General features: G+C 31.7%; 4 protein-coding genes across 12 annotated transcripts in view; 2 read left to right on the top strand and 2 right to left on the bottom strand.

Annotated features, from left to right (window-relative positions):
- Positions 1–7,870, bottom strand: part of LOC123719962 (kinase D-interacting substrate of 220 kDa B) — a 37,706-nt gene extending 29,836 nt beyond the window's left edge. For 3 of the 6 annotated variants that reach the window (XM_045676312.1, XM_045676314.1, XM_045676313.1), the window contains exon 1: positions 6,244–6,668. In XM_045676312.1, the coding sequence (XP_045532268.1) occupies positions 6,244–6,539 (296 nt within the window). In that variant the 5' untranslated portion in view covers positions 6,540–6,668. Of the gene's footprint in view, positions 1–6,243; positions 6,669–7,636 lie in introns of those variants that run through there. The other 3 variants (XM_045676320.1, XM_045676315.1, XM_045676324.1) reach the window with 3 other exon arrangements.
- A 111-nt stretch (positions 7,871–7,981) lies between these two features.
- LOC123717847 (tRNA (guanine-N(7)-)-methyltransferase) lies at positions 7,982–9,755 on the top strand. Its single transcript, XM_045674101.1, has 6 exons — positions 7,982–8,199; positions 8,278–8,393; positions 8,489–8,673; positions 9,131–9,244; positions 9,421–9,522; positions 9,598–9,755. The coding sequence occupies exons 1-6, from the start codon at positions 8,126–8,128 to the stop codon at positions 9,727–9,729; spliced, it is 723 nt and encodes a 240-aa protein (XP_045530057.1). The 5' UTR covers positions 7,982–8,125; the 3' UTR covers positions 9,730–9,755.
- On the bottom strand, positions 9,755–14,201 carry LOC123717833 (tetratricopeptide repeat protein 37). Of its 2 annotated transcripts, none has more exons than XM_045674065.1 (2): positions 13,848–14,201; positions 9,755–13,616 (listed from the first exon to the last, which is right to left on the bottom strand). In XM_045674065.1, exon 2 carries the CDS (start codon positions 13,614–13,616, stop codon positions 9,831–9,833), a length of 3,786 nt encoding a protein of 1,261 aa, XP_045530021.1. In that variant the 5' UTR covers positions 13,848–14,201; the 3' UTR covers positions 9,755–9,830. The 2 variants fall into 2 exon arrangements, with proteins under 2 accessions (XP_045530021.1, XP_045530031.1); XM_045674075.1 differs by lacking the exon at positions 13,848–14,201 and adding an exon at positions 13,788–13,827.
- Positions 14,202–14,312: 111 nt separating this feature from the next.
- LOC123717817 (rotatin-like) overlaps positions 14,313–18,419 on the top strand; it is a 41,602-nt gene continuing 37,495 nt past the window's right edge. For 2 of the 3 annotated variants that reach the window (XM_045674052.1, XM_045674035.1), the window contains exons 1-8: positions 14,313–14,603; positions 14,688–14,875; positions 15,010–15,212; positions 15,291–15,398; positions 15,566–15,761; positions 16,038–16,175; positions 16,689–16,898; positions 17,649–17,818. In XM_045674052.1, coding sequence (XP_045530008.1) covers positions 14,561–14,603; positions 14,688–14,875; positions 15,010–15,212; positions 15,291–15,398; positions 15,566–15,761; positions 16,038–16,175; positions 16,689–16,898; positions 17,649–17,818 — 1,256 coding nt within the window. In that variant the 5' untranslated portion in view covers positions 14,313–14,560. Of the gene's footprint in view, positions 14,604–14,676; positions 14,876–15,009; positions 15,213–15,290; positions 15,399–15,565; positions 15,762–16,037; positions 16,176–16,688; positions 16,899–17,648; positions 17,819–18,419 lie in introns of all 3 variants that reach the window. The other variant, XM_045674042.1, reaches the window with a different exon arrangement.

The following is an 18,419-nucleotide window of genomic DNA, read 5'->3' as shown; positions in this document are numbered from 1 at the left end:
AGCCAGAAAATATTATGACATGTATATAGCGGAGCAATAATGTACAAACTTCTTTTTTTGGAGTTGACTCCTTAAGAAACGATTTGAGTTATAAGGCCCGGTACGGAAATTTTATGAGGAGTAAAATCAAGTGTAAAACGAAAAGTTGAAGCGTTACGTAGAAAGAGACAAACATATATATCTGTAGGATTGAACGTGTAAAAGAATGATTCCATCTCATTCTCTCTCTAAAATTGGATTTGTATAAATTGAACACAATTATTATTGTTATAATTATTATTATTTATATTGTTTTGTAACATACTTCATGTAATACGCTTTATTGAAGTAATATAAATAATCCGAATAATTACAGATATATGTTTGTTTCTCTTATCATTTTAGCAGATGCGTTCATTTACCCTTTTTTTTCTATTCGATATATATCATAATTATCGTTCGTAAGGAGTAAACTCCAATCGTGCGTCGTCTTAGACACACACCCATTTTTTATATTAATAATAACAATGGACTTTATTAATAACAAAATTATTGACGTTTTTGTCTCAAAGCGTAGGTCTTAGCACCGTTGAGACTTAATAAATTTTCATAACAAAAGAATATCTCATCGTATCAGTCTCACAAGCTATCCCATTTCAATAACTTACACTTTCTACTTACGACACATATTACTTAGAAAATCTCATCAAAGAGAATAACATGTATTCATATTGTATGTAATGCTGTCTACATAAATCTCGCATTTTTAGTATACATCCATTTACATATTAGTTTATTTCTTGACAAATGGATTTTAAACGATTTTAAATAATTTTATATTTTTTATAGCCTTTTATATAATTGACTTTGATATGCAAAATACGTAACTACGTAGTGCATTCTCTTCATCATCAGGTTGATACAGCAAATTGTGTTTTCCGAAAGCAATAAACCGAAATCGCTTCAGATGTGATATTCCCCCATTCCTCCTGGTGCTCATGATGGAGCAGGCATCTTTGAGTAATTGGGAATATATAAAAAATATAATATTGGTTTAAAAAGGATTACATAGTCTTTAAAACATATGTCCGTCTCCATCTTGATCGTAAGCCATTTTTAAAACGAAATAGCAATTTTGTCGTCGGTAAGACTGAGCGACTGTACCTACTGATATATATGATATATATACTTCGAATATGTTTAAACTATTAATACATTTTACTGTGTTTTGATGTGTTATTATCAAGATTGATGGGCATATACTGATAAGTGCGCGAAATTCTCAACATTGCATAATATCTGATTTAATTTTCTGTTTATGCAATGTATAATATATAATTCACTTGTGTCTTGGCAGTAACCCAGGTGAAAATCGTATTTCAACAAACAAATTGCGTGTACACTTCAGTACTTAATACATGTATAAACCTAGACACGTCTGAATGCATTTTAGTGGTCTTCACATGAGCATTTGTTAATTGAAATATATAAACAACAAATATGAACGTTTTGGAAAGGAACGTTATGTTCTCCAACTCTTTTAATACCAAACTATAAATAATTTATTCAGTCATAATCTTTAGTTATCTTTATAATATTATCGTAATACAAAATAAGTAGGTTGGGCCTGGGGACGTTAAGCGTTTGACTCTCATCGTGCGATCGTACGTTCAAATCACAATTCACAACATGTCTCAACCCCAAAAGTTGAGGATATTTAAAGAAAATTTGTAAAAAACACGGCGTAAACTTGTTGTTGATTTCAACAACTTTAGACATCGATCGAACACTTATTGTCAACAGACGTTTCTACTAGGTATGCTAATATACCCGAATAAGGCATTTGGCTTTTAACACCGATTTATTATAATTTACATGAATTAAATGGTACGGCTGAAGTTGGCCGAGAAACTCGCATGTTTACCAGCCAAAACCAAGACAAAACATTTATTATTTAAATTGTATACCGGAATATTGCCATAAAGACAACGTTGGATATATTAAGGCGAAGATTGGATTGAATATTACTCTCTAGAAATCGCTTTTTAGCAATACACCTAGTATTAGCAACAAAATAAAAAATAATTTTGTCAACCTTTATTTAACTTTTTTTAATTCAAGATTTTTTCCGCCGTTCATTTTATTTACGACCGGGCGTTAAATACAACACGCCTACAAAACATCGAAAAGGCCCTTCTATTATAATCTACGTCTGGTAACAATTACTACTAGTACTACATATAGCATGCTTTATAGCAAGGTCACGGCTGGATGCCTATCATGTGTTATAAAAAAACTGTATCATTACAGTTGCAATACGAATCCAAGATAAAGATTAGATATTAATAATTTCCGTATGTCAACAAATCATTCAAAGATTCCATTTTTTTATTTATTAAGTACTTTACTGATTTTTATTATTGTTTGTTTATACCGATAGCTTATTACAGGCATACAATGCGCAGACGCGATCCGAACTTGGAGAAACTGATCGTGGTTGGTAACACAGAAGACAAAAGATCACGTGGCCAGCCAACCAGATAGACCGTTCAATTGAAAGACTCATCATGCTCAAAACTATACACTGCTATAAGAGAGGCGCTGGACAGAAACCGGTAGAAACAGATTGTCTGCTCCAGATGTTTGCCTGTTGACCACGATGCTCAGACATGAGCTACCGACTGAAAAGAGAGATATAGAATTTAGGTGGAAATACTAATAAGCCCGATGGATAAATTTTCCACACATTATGAATATTACGCACATGTGAAGAGGAGCCGGACGTACCGTTCTCGCGTCGTTTAACTGTGATTGGCCAACAGCACCAGACGCGTTGATATGCGGCACGATGTCGTGATATTACGTCTAATCGTATCTACGTTTGTCTAATCACAATCGAACATGTTCTTGTTTTACATTTTTACCCCCAGGTAATTTTATCAACAGCATTAATAAACAGCAGCTTGGTAAACCATTGACAGTAATTACTGAATTCGAACACAATCACAACACAATAGTTTCATAAACGCTACTTAACTTCAAAAATGTACAATGAAACAAAACTTTTAACGGTTAATAATCAGACTTTTGTAAAACCGACAATACGACATCAGACAAAACGTAAACCTATAATATAAGCAACCCAAAAAACGCACTTTCTTCGTCTTCGCTTTTTCACCTTCAGAGGCCCTTTCATCTTTATCCACTTTCTTAAAAACAAAAGTTTCAAAAGTACATACGTTCACTAATAATCTTAAACAACATCGCATCCTGTCCTATGCTAAAACAGAAAATATTGTTACGAGCTAGGGGATCGGATAGAAAATGCCGTAGATTTCTTCAAGGGTTTATTTCTTGAAAAATCAATGAGGAATTTATGGGCACAAAATTAATTGCAGAGATTCACTAATAACACACAAAAACACAGTCACTAAATACTTCACTTATGCACACTTCACACAGTACTTTATCACTTATATTCACTTTATTCGCACTTTATCGCTTCGGTGTTTCTCTCGTGTAATCGCATTCAAAACTAAGTGACTAGTCGCGTTTCGGCTCGCCTATATATCCCTGGGAATAATTCTAAACAATATTCGAGAACTTTCTAGGCGGGCTTGCTACTGAGTAGCGATTTCACAATTCTAGAACGTTCGCACTCTTTGTCTCTTTCGCACGTTGCTCCGTCCTTGTCGTACGGCGTTCTAGAGTGCTCGTCTAGTTTCGAGAAAGTTCTGATCTTCTCTCTCTCTCTCTCGTATCATTTCGTCCTTGTCTCACACCTAGAAAGTTCGGTCTAGAATATTCCTTCATCAAAGGGGTATAACTAGGCCTGAAACGCCTGAAAACGGGTCTCCTGAAAACTGCACCACTCGACTACACATGTTCTGAAACCGACTGAAAAAAGGTTTCAGCTTCCTGAAAACTAGGGTAACATTATGAAAATTACAATTTTCTAATATGTGATTGACCCTCTCCTGAAACGGTCAGAAATCATATTTCAGCTTGCTGAAAAGTTCTCTAACTAGTGGAAAAATCTAGAAACATGGCAGTCGACCCGTCTTCGTAACAATATTATAATTGTTCAAAAATAATTTAATTATAAAATGTGTTATGCCTGAGAAATAATTGTCAAGTAGGTAACATCTCAAAAGAAACAGACCAGCTAAAGCAGGTCACAGGGAATCCAAGTGCACATTATTTTTACCTAAATAGCCTTTTTATTGTATACAATAAAGATATTTCATTCAGACAGTATATATAGAAAGGTAGGTATTACTAATTAAAAGTACGACTGGGTCGATTAGCTATCGTTTAGGGTGTGAGCTGAAGCAAGGTTACAGAAGAAATTAGTGGAATTGATAACAAACGTGACGTTGTATCCTTGACTACTAATCGAATTGAAATCTCAAGTGAATTCATCACTACGCATGATATTACAAATTAAAACGACAAATAAAGATCACAATTTTCACAAAGAGACACGTACAAACTTTGTGATAATCATGTTTGCTCAAGATTTTTCCTGCTATAAAGTGACAGATAAGAAAACCAACATTTGTACAAGGTATTCTAATGAACAATAACGCGATTTATATGCTTTAATTAGTTCAATGAAAAGATATTAATATAAATTTACCCCAAGCGTATACTTATTATTAGCGTGGCCTTTCATACAAACAAAAGAGTTTCGGCTGAGAGCCTTGCAAACTAAATCAACTCGGTTTCAGACATTATTTTAACTACAATAATATTAATTAATAAAGAGTAAAGTCTCTGACACCTGAATTCTACCCTGCCTTACCTATGTCTGCGAAACTTGGACACTCACTAACCAGTACAGAGACAAGCTAGCACACTGCCAAATAACAATGGAAAGAAGCATGCTGAGAATAAGAAAATTAGACAAGCAAAGAAACACCGAAAAGAGATCTATAAAGACCATATGCTACGGAGGCGCCATGAAAAATAGAGCAAAATATTGACTGAATAGTACCCGAAGAAATAGTATAAGAAGAAGAGGTCAACAATGCAAAAGATGGGAAGACGACCTCAACTTAACAGCAGAAGAATATTTTAGTTAATAGAAAAGGATAGACAACTGTGGAGAGGGTAAGAGAGGCACACCTAACTCCGAGATATACTGTAGTGAAAATATATTAAATAACACAGATCATCGGAATATAAAGGCTATATTATTAATATTTATAAACTCGCATGTATCAAAATCCAACACATTTTTGACCTACGAGAGCAAGACCTATCCAAGAAATTGTAAAATTTAATAGAGCAATTTTTTTACTATCCAATTTTATTTAGCTTATTATCGAACCATCTTCATATTCATATTAGCTCATTTGTTAGTTTGGTGGTAGAGAGACAATCTGCTTGCCGGTGAAAAGAAGCAGTGAACGTTGAAGTTGGTTAGCTCAATGCCTCATTGCCTATAAAACTCTACTGGTCGGTTCTTGGAATGATTATAAAGTCAATTGTCTGGATTAAATAGGAGGCACGCAGTTGTGTTGTTAAGTTTATGTTGTCATCACAATTTATCAATGCGCATGCAATCGTAACATTGAAGGATGGACGGAATAGATAAACATACTTCTTTATTAGATTTCAAGAACAAAAGGTTGTTTGTGCGCATATAATGCAAAAGCATTACAAGTTTAACAGCCAATAAGCCATAATTCAATATAAATATATACTAAATTGACTTTAGATGTTTTTTTACTTATACCTAATAATTAAGCTACTTTTATAGATTACAAAATAGAGCGCCTTAATATTTTCTATGAAATTTTTGGCGGATTATAGAATCATGTTTTTGTATTTCATTTCATTGGGTTAGATTTACGGCCTTGTTCGTCGTCATGTTCTCATTCGATTATGTTTTTACCTTATGATTACGGCCACGGTCACGTCACGTCGTATTTCGTTCTTCAAATTTAAAATACTATAAAATAAATAATGCTTAATGTTTGCTTTGTGATGTTAGAATATTAAAAAAACGATAAATTCGCGAATACGGTGCCTCTTTAGCCGAATGAAGGTTAAAGACTAGCACAAAAACTTGTTTAAGGTAAGGCTCTTACAAGTTTTGATAATATTGTATGAAAAGTAATAAACAATCTTAATATGCAATATGTGGTATTCGCGTGTAATGGAAGTATAGGAGCGTATACAATTAAAGGTAAACAACGAATGTACAATACAATACAGTCATGCTTGTTTCACCAGGGCTTAATAATAAATTGCCTTAACCTCTGTACCTCGTGTGCTCTATGAGGTTCACCACTCCATTTATCTCTCCAGTGAATGAGATGATGCAGATGGTTCATGTAATTGTGATGGCGGGGGTTGTCGCGCTTCTTAGCGTACTCAGTGGGGGACGGTGGTGCTGTGAGAGATTCCCGCCGTGCCCCTGATGCTACAACCGTGGGTTGCTTCAGGCTTAGTAACCTCTCCGATTCCGGTTCATCAGACGAGGATATACTGTCTGTGAACCGCGCTGACGTCGAACACCTTTTTATGCTCGCGTTGGAGTCCGCTTTCTTCATGTTTATATCACTAATAAAACGGAACACAAAACAATAGCGATTGGGTATCGAGAATTCCGCTAAATGATAACACTCGGTTTGTTAGCCTTTGAGTGACGGGCGTCTGTCGCAGTCGACGCCGCTTGTAGACTGCGGCTAGCGATGACAAACCTAAACCGACGAAGTGACGAGTGCACGTGGATAAGCGTCCACGTCAAAATAATCACTCGTTGGGAAATTTACATTTAAAAAATACTGGTAGAGAATTTTTAAATAACTTGAGTATGTCTGTGGATGCCAAATTTTAATCCCCTCAAAATATAATTATTTTGTAATATGTAAGTAATAAGTAATATGAACAGATTAGCATTTACAATTTTGAATTCTTCAATTTTATAATCATTTTCATTAAAGGAGAATCTAAAACTACTTTACACATATTTTAAACCTAAACTTCAGTGACAATTTATTTTAAATTATGTAGAAATGAGGTACTTGTACAAGTTTCTAATAAAAATATACATAAAATGATTCATGGAATCAAGCAGTATGGACTATACTACCAAAGAGAAGAACATTATTGAATGTGGAATGAAGAACATTACAAATTTATATTGAATGAACTAAGTTTTTTGGTATATGGTTTAACAAGTGATTTAAACTTTTCTTTCCAAAAAGTATCAGTATGGTTTTAGGAGATTTCTTTTCTACACACATAAACTTGCAATTATACCAGAATAGCATTTATTTATCTATACTACTTGTAACATAAAAGGTCATTTGATATTTATATTAATATATATATTTTTATTATATTATTAATATATATATTTTCCTAAAAATTATCTCCTTTTTATAAGCTAAAAAAAAGCTCACTTTTAAATTTATATTAAAAATAAATTACAGTTACTGGTGAAGTCCACTCAAGTTTGTTTCGATTTTTTTAATAAATGACTGACTCATCTGGGCACCTGTCTTTAATTTCTATTATCTGTTAAAACCGAAGTTTATATTTTGATAACCAAGTTCAAGAAAAATATTGAAACTCCTGCTTAGTGCGCTAAATACTAGATTTATAAATATGCTTATTAGGCTACAGGATTAAAGTAATTACTTACCAGTAATAACGATTTATAGCATTGATTTTAATTCATATACATCACACAACACTAACAAAGCTTTTTACGTATTGGTTTGCTGTATTAAATTATGATTTCGCTCTATAATTCGCTCTATTAACATTTTCACACCTCACATATTAAAAACACCACGCAACACTGGACTGTAACAATAAACTCATAATACAAATCTTTAGTAAATATTTAACTAATACAATGGCAGAAATGGTCAACGAAAGAAATATAAAAACTCCATGATTTTTTCAAATTGTCAACGCTACAGTCAGCTGTCACATTGATAAAAAAGTAATGTCAAAGTAACATTAAACTTGAAAACATCTTTATAATTGGTCTGTGCAAACGTGAAAACGTTCAAAATTATTCAAGCATGGCCTGCCATCATGTTTTGTTATTGTAAAATTTTATAATAATTTAATATACTTATATTCTGTTTTCTAGCCTACAACTAAGGGTATAACTAACAGCAAAATGGCTCTTCCTCAAAAAAAATATTATCGCCAACGAGCACACTCCAACCCGATGGCAGATCATTGTTTTGAATAGTAGGTTAAGTTCAATAACTTATTTATATGCTGTAAATTAAATGGTTTTAAGGTAATGAAATAGTTTTAAACTTCCAGCCCTTCAAAGCCTGACGAATACGATTGGTCAGAGTTATACCCTGATTTAAATAAGGGTTTGAATAACAAGCTAGTTGAATTTTTAGATGTTGGTTGTGGTTATGGAGGTCTTTTAGGTGGGTACAGTTTACTATACTAATGATAGAATTTCGTCTTTCTTACCTTTTGAAATAATAAAGCTCTATATCTTTCTCTATATCTCATTTTTCAGTAACACTTTCACCGATGTTTGAAAAAAGTCTGATATTGGGCTTAGAAATAAGAGTAAAGGTATCAGATTATGTAAATGACAGAATTCAAGCTCTTAGAACACAAAATCCAGAAAAGTTCCAAAATATTGCTGTATTACGAACAAATGCTATGAAATATTTACCTAATTTCTTCCATAAGGGTCAGGTATGGTAGTCTCTGAACTGTTTATTTTGTACAAAGTTTCTGCCACCTATACTGATTTTACCTTTTTCTGCTAACATTTTTGTATATCAAGCTATATATTAAGACATCACACACAAAATATCTTTAAGAAATGATTAGTTATCACTTTTAATGATGTTGTAACACTATTGATGCTGGTCTCAAATTGCACCTGGTTCTTGATAAAAAATTTTTTTATAGATATGCTAGTTTCCTAGCAATGTTTGCCTACACCATATAAGTTTGTGTTAATTGGACATTTTAAATAACAAAATGTATTAGTACACAGCCATGAATCAAATGCACAATAAGCTCAAGCCATTAGGCCTACTCTTAGTGTTTGATTAGTTATATACAGTATACACATTTTTAGAAATATCCTTATCTATTTATACAATTATTATGCTGATATTTTTCTGAATTTTAAATTTGCTTTCAGATAAAAAAAATGTTTTTCCTATACCCCGATCCTCATTTTAAGAAATCAAAACATAAATGGAGAGTAATTAACAAGTGGCTTCTTTCAGAATATGCATATGTTTTAGCTGAACAGGTAAATTTGTTAATATATTTTAGTAAAATTTTGCTAAACTGTTTAACATGATTTAATTTTTACTAATCTTTATGGCAATGGTTTTGTCTTTTCATAAGATTTTTAATTTTTTTTACAAATATATAATAATTACATCTCCATTTAAATTTTGGTGTGTACTAAGAAATATTTTCTAGGGTATTGTGTATACTATAACTGATGTAAAAGATCTACATGAATGGATGGTAAAGCATTTTGAGGAACATGAATTATTTGAAAGAATTCCTGATGTTGAACTGGTAAGCATGTTTTATTTTTGAAATAATGCTTATTAATTAGTATAATATTAAATTGAACTTTATCTGTTGTTTTAGAAAGAAGATAAAATTGTAGAGAAACTATTTGAAAGTACAGAAGAAGGTCAAAAAGTGTCTAGAAATAATGGTGAAAAATTTCTCGCAGTATTTAAAAGGGTTGGTGATAAGTTTAAAATTACATCTAAATAATTTAATTTATTCAATAAAATTTGTTATTAAAATGGAGTATTTTATTTATAACCAACATCGGATGTTCATCATTATATTTTATAATGTTAGAATGTTTTTTCTTACTTTCCTAACTTCTTTTCAAGTAGATTCAGCCATCTTGTCATTGCACGTGTTGCATCTAAATTTCTTCTCATATGGTTTGATGCAGCAAAAATCCAATTTTTATCATATTTTGTTTGTAATATTGAAAACAATGTTGCTGCCCATATTTCTGTTTGGCATGGATATAAATGTAAACCCTTCTTTGCTAAAATTAATGCCTTTACAGTGTTCCCAGATAGGTTTTCAGCAACACTAGCAGTTGCCAACATTTTACTTATATTAAATTCAGAATAACTGTTATGAAACAAGCAAATTGCTCTCTGAGCACAGCTACTAGCAACTGTGGATTTATTGTTTGGTGATTGTAAACAATATTGTGCCATAGAGTACCATAATTTAGCATCACTTGGATGATCATGGATAGAGTCACTTATTATTTTTATTGCATGATCAATATCATTTAAGAATATTAGGTAAGACTTTAAGAATCCAATATCATATCCGAATTTACTGTCTCTTTCGTATTTTTGCAGTTCACTTAAAGCCAACTTAGATAGGCTTTGGTCAGAATGTAATATTCCCAAAGAACAAATTGCAAAAAGACTGAATGGAGTAGGCTTCTTTTGTGAAACTTGAATGCTGTGAAATAATATTGTCTTGGCATCATCAATTCCTTTGTGCATGTAAATAATACCTGCCATTGCAACTAAAAGATCAGATTTTTCATCATCATTATTACTTAACCAATGTAATGCTGTATCATAAGCTGCATAGGACTCTTCAAACAAACCTTTTTTAAATAATGCCAAAGCTAAGCCACATGTAGAATCCAGACTAGCTTCTGTAATACTTTGGTAAGTAGTAATTGCCTCATCATAATTTTCAAGTCTATTCAAAAGCCTGGCAATATTTAGTTTAATAAGGTTCTGTTTATCTTCTTCACTAAATTGCAATGATTTTTTGTAATACTCCAGTGCTACTTGTAGAAGCCCAATTCTCTCTTGTAAAATGCCAATAATATTTAAGGCGCAAGCATTTTCAGGTTCATATGTTAAGAACCAGTCCATAAGATCTATACTGTATGTAATAGCATACAATCCATCTATGATATAACACAATTCCCGGTTATCTGGGTAGTTAATATTTTTAAGAGTTCTACAAACCCAGTCTGCATACCCAAGGGCACTTTCAGGATGGTAGCCAAGTCTGGATGCATGTCTAAATAAATCCATAGCCTCTTCTTCTCTAATTGTTTCTGCAATCAATCCTTGACCTATCCAGCTTTGGGGATATGATGGCAAAGTTGATTGTCCACGCCAAAAGCAATAATTTGCTAATTTAAACAATTTAACCTTGATATACAAAGTGCCCAAATTGCACCAGACTTTAGCTACAGACCACTTTCTAGTAACTAATAATGCTTTTATAAAACAATGTTGGGCTATATCGAATTTCTTCATTAAAACACATACCTTTGCAAGTAAATTCCAATTTCGCCAAGATGAAGGTTTCAAGTTAATGCAAGCTAAAGCTAATTTATAGGAAATTTGTAAATGTATCTTTGACTGTGATGCATGATAAAATACAAGGTAAGTTACTGCTAAATCATATGAACAATTGAGGTTGTTTAGTTTAGCAACCCTAGAGAAACAGGCAAGAGCTTGTGGGAATATATCTAATTTGTCCTTTCTACAAATATTGCTTTCTTCATCAAATGCACTTTTTAGGTACACAAATGAATACTTGTCTGGTAATGTTGTTATAAAAATCAATGCACTTGCCAACAAATTCCAAAAACATACATATTGCTTGGCTATACATATACCTTTTGAGATATAATCAATAGCATACTGAGCAGAATTTTGTGCAGCCCCATATAACTTAAAAGATGCCTTTTTCTTGGCCACTTTAATCCATGTTTCAGCCAGGCCTTTTAAAGCTAAAATTGAACAAGGATCTATTTTGATTACATCAGCAAATGTAGCAATGGCCTCTTCATACTCTGTTAGTAAACAATGAATGTAACCAATTCTAGTCAAACAATGATTTTTTCGACTTTTATCCATAGAAATCACTTTTTTATATGCTTTCAAAGATGATGTATATGAACCCCTTGAGTAGTAGGCATCCGCTAAGCATTCAAATGCCATAACATGAGTTTTATTACTTTTGATAACATTCCTGAATTGTAATATAGCATTTTCCCACTCCCTTTTATTTAAATAATGAAGACCAAGTCTAAAATTGACCCACACTCCACATGAATCTTGGTTAGCTCTTAATAATTCAAAATCTAAATTTTTAAGATCTAGTTTACAATACACATAACTCAGGCTTTTCATTATTTCTTCTTCAGTATTGTTTAAACTGTGTGCTTTTTCATAGCACTTTTTAGCCTTGTTAAAATCTTGTTTGAAATTGTAATAATGACCTAAATATAAAAAAGTATCAGCATGTTCTGCATTCATCTTTGCCGATTTTAATAAATTCAATAAGCATTTCTCATATTGATTTAATGCCCAATAGCATTTTCCTAAATAAAATAAATTAAGTGAATTTCCTGATAAATCCTGCTCTAATAAAGCAACAGCGTCTTCAAATTTTCCCTGTTTCATATTTGAGAGAGCTTTTAGTTGGGCAAAATATTCAGTATTTTGAAGGTTATGTACAATATCTTGTGTTTGTTGGTTACTTTCAATACAGCATTTTGCTAAAGCAGCTTGTTCCTTTTCAGACAATGCATCAAAAGAAATTTCATTTCCCACAGACATTGCCTGTTCCCATTTTTGTTGCTCATATAGGGATAGAAATAAGAACTTTTTTAAAATTGCCTCAAATGCAGGCTCCTTAACTTTCATTAAAAAATTTGTAGCAAGTTTTTGAGCAACTGGCCATTTATTTAACATCATTGTACATCTTATTATAAATGTAGCTTCAACTTCATCTACTACTTGATAATTTATTAAAGGGACAGATAGTTTATATGCTTCTACATAAAGTCCTTGTTCATAATACAGCATGCTTTTTAATAATCCTGGATATTTAGAATTTTCAATTCCTTGAATAATTAAGTTAATATTTTTTTCAATGTCAAAGTTTTTGAAGGAATTTTCGTGTATGTAATTATAACACAACTCTTTACATAGCCATTCTCTGAGACTGACATTTTTAGAGAAAAAATCTAAATTTATTACTTCTTCTACTGCAGATGCAAAATCTAGTTTTTGTAAGATAACTTTTGCATAATGAATTTGAATATCGGAATTTACTGTAACATGTTTATCAAGGATATTTAAAATGAAAGCAATGTCACCATGTTTACACTGGATACCATTTCTTAAGAGCTTAAGTAATTCATCTTCAGCAGCTTTCCCAAGTTTCTCAGTTGATGACTTTTGTATGTAACTCACAATTGAAGATAATGCATTATTATCATTTAATTTACAACCCAATTGGCTGAGCTTTGTGATAATTTCTAAGGCTTTTTCTTCTTCTAATGTGAGTTTTAAAATTTCATTATAAATATCTAACAGTTTATTTTCAGAGCTAATATCGCCTTTTCTTTCATAGTAGTTTGCTAATCCTTGCCATGCAAGTGGTAAATCAGGTTTGCTTGCAATTGCTTTTTGATATGCTAATGGAGCCTGATCCGAATCTTGCAATGATTTACCAAGTAACACAAGGGCTAAATAATTATGTTTGTCTTTTCTAAGAATATTTTTACAGGTCTCCTGAGCATCTTTGTAAGTTTTTTCATCTATAAGCTTCCTTGCTTCTTTTAGCAAAGACTTAACATCAGCCATCTGGAACAAACATTATTTTAAATAAAACTACAAAACCAAAACCAGGGTGAAACTAGGTGAAAACCATCATTAAATTGTGAATTAAAACATTAAAGACGGCTTAAAGTATCGTTAATAATCAATAGTCGGTGAAAACTAAGGATGTTTTATATAACAAAAGTACAAAATTACCAAAAGTTTAAATAAACACTTCTATTAAGTTCAAACAATATAATTTAATTTCATAATCACCCTTAAGGCTTTAATGTGAATAGGCCACAGATAACAATTATGTACGTATGTTTACAAATGTAGGGCTCCGTCTCCGATCTCTGGCCTCTGTAGGCCGGCTAGCCACTAGACAAAAAGAAAACCAAAAGAGCATATAAATTATAATGTAGTAGGGAACCCAAAAACCACAGGATAAAGATTTCAAGGCGTCAAAGTAGTTACTTCGATTCGATTCGATCTTTTTAAAAAAAATATTTTTATTTTTAACCGTGAATTTTTTTCTAGAAAATAAGGCGATCTTAATTAAAAGTTCTCGTAGTACTTAAACCGTATATCATAAGGGTTGATACGATAGTTGTACTATTATGAGAATCGAAAATAATCAATAATGAAGTTTAGTCTATTTAAGGTGCCGTATATCAAGAACATCTTTAATGTGTTTGGAAATTTTGAACGGTTTGGTTGGTTTTGACGTGGTCAAACTCATTTATTCTTGGCATTTAATTTGTGAATTAGGTTATACGTTAAATTTCACAAAAATATTAATGAACATTAAGTTAAAAGCTGTCAAAATGAATAGTGATGCTGTAATTTTCTAGTCTGTGCGGGCGGCGGGCTGCAAAACTCTTTCAAGTTTTAACGATTTGTTTGTTGATTTGATGATTTTTGTTGGTAACTAATTTTTTGGTTTGTTTTCGAGTTTCAGTATGTTAAGAACTTAAAACTACACAATAATGGACACAAATGAAATACTTTCTACTTATACTAAGAAATTGAGTACGTATTAAGTAGTGTTGATTATTTTTTTATTTCAAATGTTAAAGTTGGCCTATTCTATCTATAATTAAAGTTTTTTTCTAGGTCACCCATTGCGAGAAATTCGTGAGCGTTCTTTACAACTGCTTTTTGCTAAAATGCAGTTAGGTTGGACTTTAAACGATGAATTACGTAGTAATAGTGAACTTTTAGAAGCTCTTCTTGCTTGGTTTGATATTCCACATCCTTCAATGCAGCGGGAAGCCTTAGAATTATTACTTAAACTTATAAAGGTAATCTAGGTGAAACTTATCTTGTAAAGTATGTGTACGAAATATATCAGAAAAACTTACTAATGGACTTTTATATAATTTATTATTAAACTCTTCAAAAAAACTTAATATTTAAATTGATACTGTATTCACAGACAAAAGGTGGTAATTATGCTGTAAAGGAATATAACATACATCAAATGTTAGAAGTTTTATATAAAATAAGGCCTAAAGTTGAAAGAAACACTTTAGAATTATTTGAAGAAATTGTAGATAACCTTAAGTTTCTTAATACTGTAGAATCTTCTGATAATATGAACATACCAAGACTTAATATTCCTTCTACTTCTAGTATAAAGTAAGTTTGCATATAAATTGTATATTGTGTAAAACCATTTGTATGAATGTATTACATTTTTAAATGTAAATGTTGTAGCTCAAATTCTGAAAGGGGAGGATTACCTAATGAAGAACTTTGTTACTCAAACAGAAATTTGACGTCAGAACCAGAATCTGTTTTACTTGAATATAATAGTAACCACAAGTAAGTTTTGTTTTAGTAACAGGTTACTTAAATATGTAAATTGACAAACTGTTGGGTAACTCAAAATATAATATATACACAGATATAATAGACAAACACAAATGCTAGTAATTAGTTGTTATCCATTATTATATTAGTTATCCATTTATTATAACATTGCCTTTCAGTATTCAAACGAATGGCATAAATGTGCTTCTGTTTCCATGGGTTGTATTAAGTCCATCTGACTATAAAACAATTGTCCTTATTGAGGATTCCCTGAAGATTGTTAAGTCTACCAGGCGTTGCTGTAGATTTATCAGAGATGTCTTTCTTAGTGACTTTTCTGCTGAAATATTTTTAAATAGACCATCTATTATTAAGGTAAAACTGGTTATTAAAATATAGCTAGGTTAAGTGCATATGAGGCCCATATTAGGTTGTAATGCTCAGGGTACATTTCTCAGAAGTGCTTAGTTTAATTTTAATTGTTAAAATCACTTCATTAAACAAAGGGTGTTGTGTGGTTTATTCTTATTAAAGAAGCACACATTGAATTAATTATATTTTTGTTTCTTTTTAATATTATTATTCTATATTTACAGTTGTTTTATTCTTTTATTTTATTAATATTTAGTAGTTATAATAATTTTTATTTAGGCCTTACTAGCTATATCGGATGGGCAATTGGGCAGTTCTCCCAGTGAAGCATTGCATGTGCTATTGTCTATAACAAAATCACTCCATAAACTGCTAAAACAGCTGTTATCTGCAGAACTTATTTGTGAACATAGTAAGGTAACATATTGTTATTATTAAAAAAGTTGATTAAAAGTAATTTAGAAAAATTGCATTATCTATTAACTTAACTATATTATAGACGTCACCTTGAAAAATGTCTGTTTACCCATATATCAAAAACTAATAAACCAATTGTAATGAAGCTTAGACTTAGAATAGAAGCTTAGAATAGAATTTACGATTGCCTTAGTTTAAAAATATCATTCTGTATTTTTCAACTATTTTAAAAATAACTGATGTGACTAATTCCAGAAGCCTTAAAATCATATACAATTACTTTACAAACCCAACTTTATCACACATTATTAAACCCATACTTATTCCATGATGAGGCTTAAGTTTCTATGTAGTTTTTGTTACTTTTTTGGTTGTTTTTTTTTTTTAAGAAATGATGCTTTACATGGTCCAATCAGTGGCTTATAAAAAGAGGGTATTTGTAAATTTATTGTTCCTAATATAATCTTAGGACTGGTATATGCTAAGATAAAACTTGCTAAATTTAATTTTTAGGTACCGCATGACAACAGAGATTCCTATGATAATGTGAATGTGGAATTGGAACAAATAGTGGGTAGAATAATAACACCAAATGAGGATAAATTAGCAGCATTGCGGCAATTGCCTGCACCAATATTTGCATTAGATACAGCACACACTGTTCTCTGTATCATGGCAAAGAGTGTACAGATTGATTCTATTAATAAAGAAATTTTGACTATGGTGAGTGAACGAGCACGAAACAGATTTAAGCTGTCAAAACATCGTGTCATGCCATGAGCGTGCTATAAACGTGTCAGGCACGTAAACAAGCACAATCTGTTTTACACATTGTATTACAAAATTCTCTTCATTTAAAATTTCTGCTACATCTCAAATTAAGGTTGTAGAATGGAGCCAAGTTTTTTGTTTCACAAAAGTTACTAAGCAACAGCTACTCATTATATTATGTATATATTATTATTACGTCATTATTTTATAAAAGAAGATATACAATATTTAGAACAGTCACTCCTGATATCCTCAAAGATTCGTCGCCTGCATAAACGTTGATACAATGTCGAGTGCCATGCACCGGCAAAATATTTAACTACTAGGATTTTTATTTTACCTAGTCCTAGCATAGAATGATTTAATAAAGCCTCATTTAATAATAATATGTTTGTTATACAAAGGAAAAGAAAATTTTACATTTCAAAGTTTATACAGATACCGGCAAACTTCTTGAGCATTAAACAAGGGAGCGGGGGACAAAAACTTCAACTGATGTACCAATCACGCGATCGACGCGTCACTCTTCTGCCGCCCCCCCTTCCCAGTAATACCTAAAAATCGCTTCTGCGCAGCCAAAGACATTTGTTCAAGATGTTTGCCGGTATCTGTATGAATAATTATTTTTAAAGTATGGTTGTCAGGCAGATTAGATAATGTAATACACAAATATTAAATACGAGATGGAATTTTTTTTTTCAGAAGGAGCTAAGTCTATGTATTTGTTTAGTTGAAGAACTTACAAACTTACTCTTGGACCTTGTGGATGAGAGGTTTTGGGTCACGGATCACTCATCGAAGATTCAAAGGGATATAGCGCATAAAAGTTGCATGACAATGCGGATGTTGGGTGAACTTTTAATGAAGTATCAGTAAGTTAATTATTATTTTTGAAGTGACAACTTCTTTAGTATCGTTGTGATTTGAAAGTCGATAAAACGATGCAGAGACAGACACAGAAATTCATAAGATTTAACGTGGTAGAAAATTAGATAGGAATCATTATAAAGTGTGTAAACTTTAAATTAGTGTGTATTTGATCATATTCTCTTATTGCTTATATATAGTGTGTGTGTGTTTATCAAAAATAATAATTGATACGAAACTTAAAAAATACATTCGTCTCATTATTTTGAAACCAAATTAGGGTTTCATTTCTGCCACGTGTGAATTGTACACATGTTTTTTGATAGTGGACTTAATAATGGCATAATCTAGCCCAATATCTGATACTGTATATGTTAACTGGTGGCATGCAGTTTTTAGTCTAATTGAAACATTTTTGTGTTGTTTAGATCATTTATTAAAAACGTGGATAGCCTATACTCTTTCTTCATACAAAGCAAATCAGTATATCTTTTTCTAGTAATCTTTCGGCTCTTTCTGTCAAATTGTATTTACACTGTAATAAAAAAAACAAACGAGTACGAGGCAGATGACCGTTGATACATAGTTTTATAGCAGTATAACGCA

This window comes from Pieris brassicae, chromosome 2 (genome assembly GCF_905147105.1).
Source record: "Pieris brassicae chromosome 2, ilPieBrab1.1, whole genome shotgun sequence".
Classification (NCBI taxonomy): Eukaryota; Metazoa; Arthropoda; class Insecta; order Lepidoptera; family Pieridae; genus Pieris; species Pieris brassicae.
This window is presented reverse-complemented; position numbering and strand designations above follow the sequence as displayed.

Bases quoted from the DNA above. Each gene is read 5' to 3' on its own strand.
- LOC123717847 (XM_045674101.1), top strand. From the start codon at position 8,126: ATGGCTCTTCCTCAAAAAAAATATTATCGCCAACGAGCACACTCCAAC. The intron at 8,674-9,130 runs GTATGGTAGTCT...ATTTGCTTTCAG, and splicing joins ATTTCTTCCATAAGGGTCAG to ATAAAAAAAATGTTTTTCCT. The intron at 9,523-9,597 runs GTAAGCATGTTT...CTGTTGTTTTAG, and splicing joins GAATTCCTGATGTTGAACTG to AAAGAAGATAAAATTGTAGA.
- LOC123717833 (XM_045674065.1), bottom strand. From the start codon at position 13,616: ATGGCTGATGTTAAGTCTTTGCTAAAAGAAGCAAGGAAGCTTATAGAT.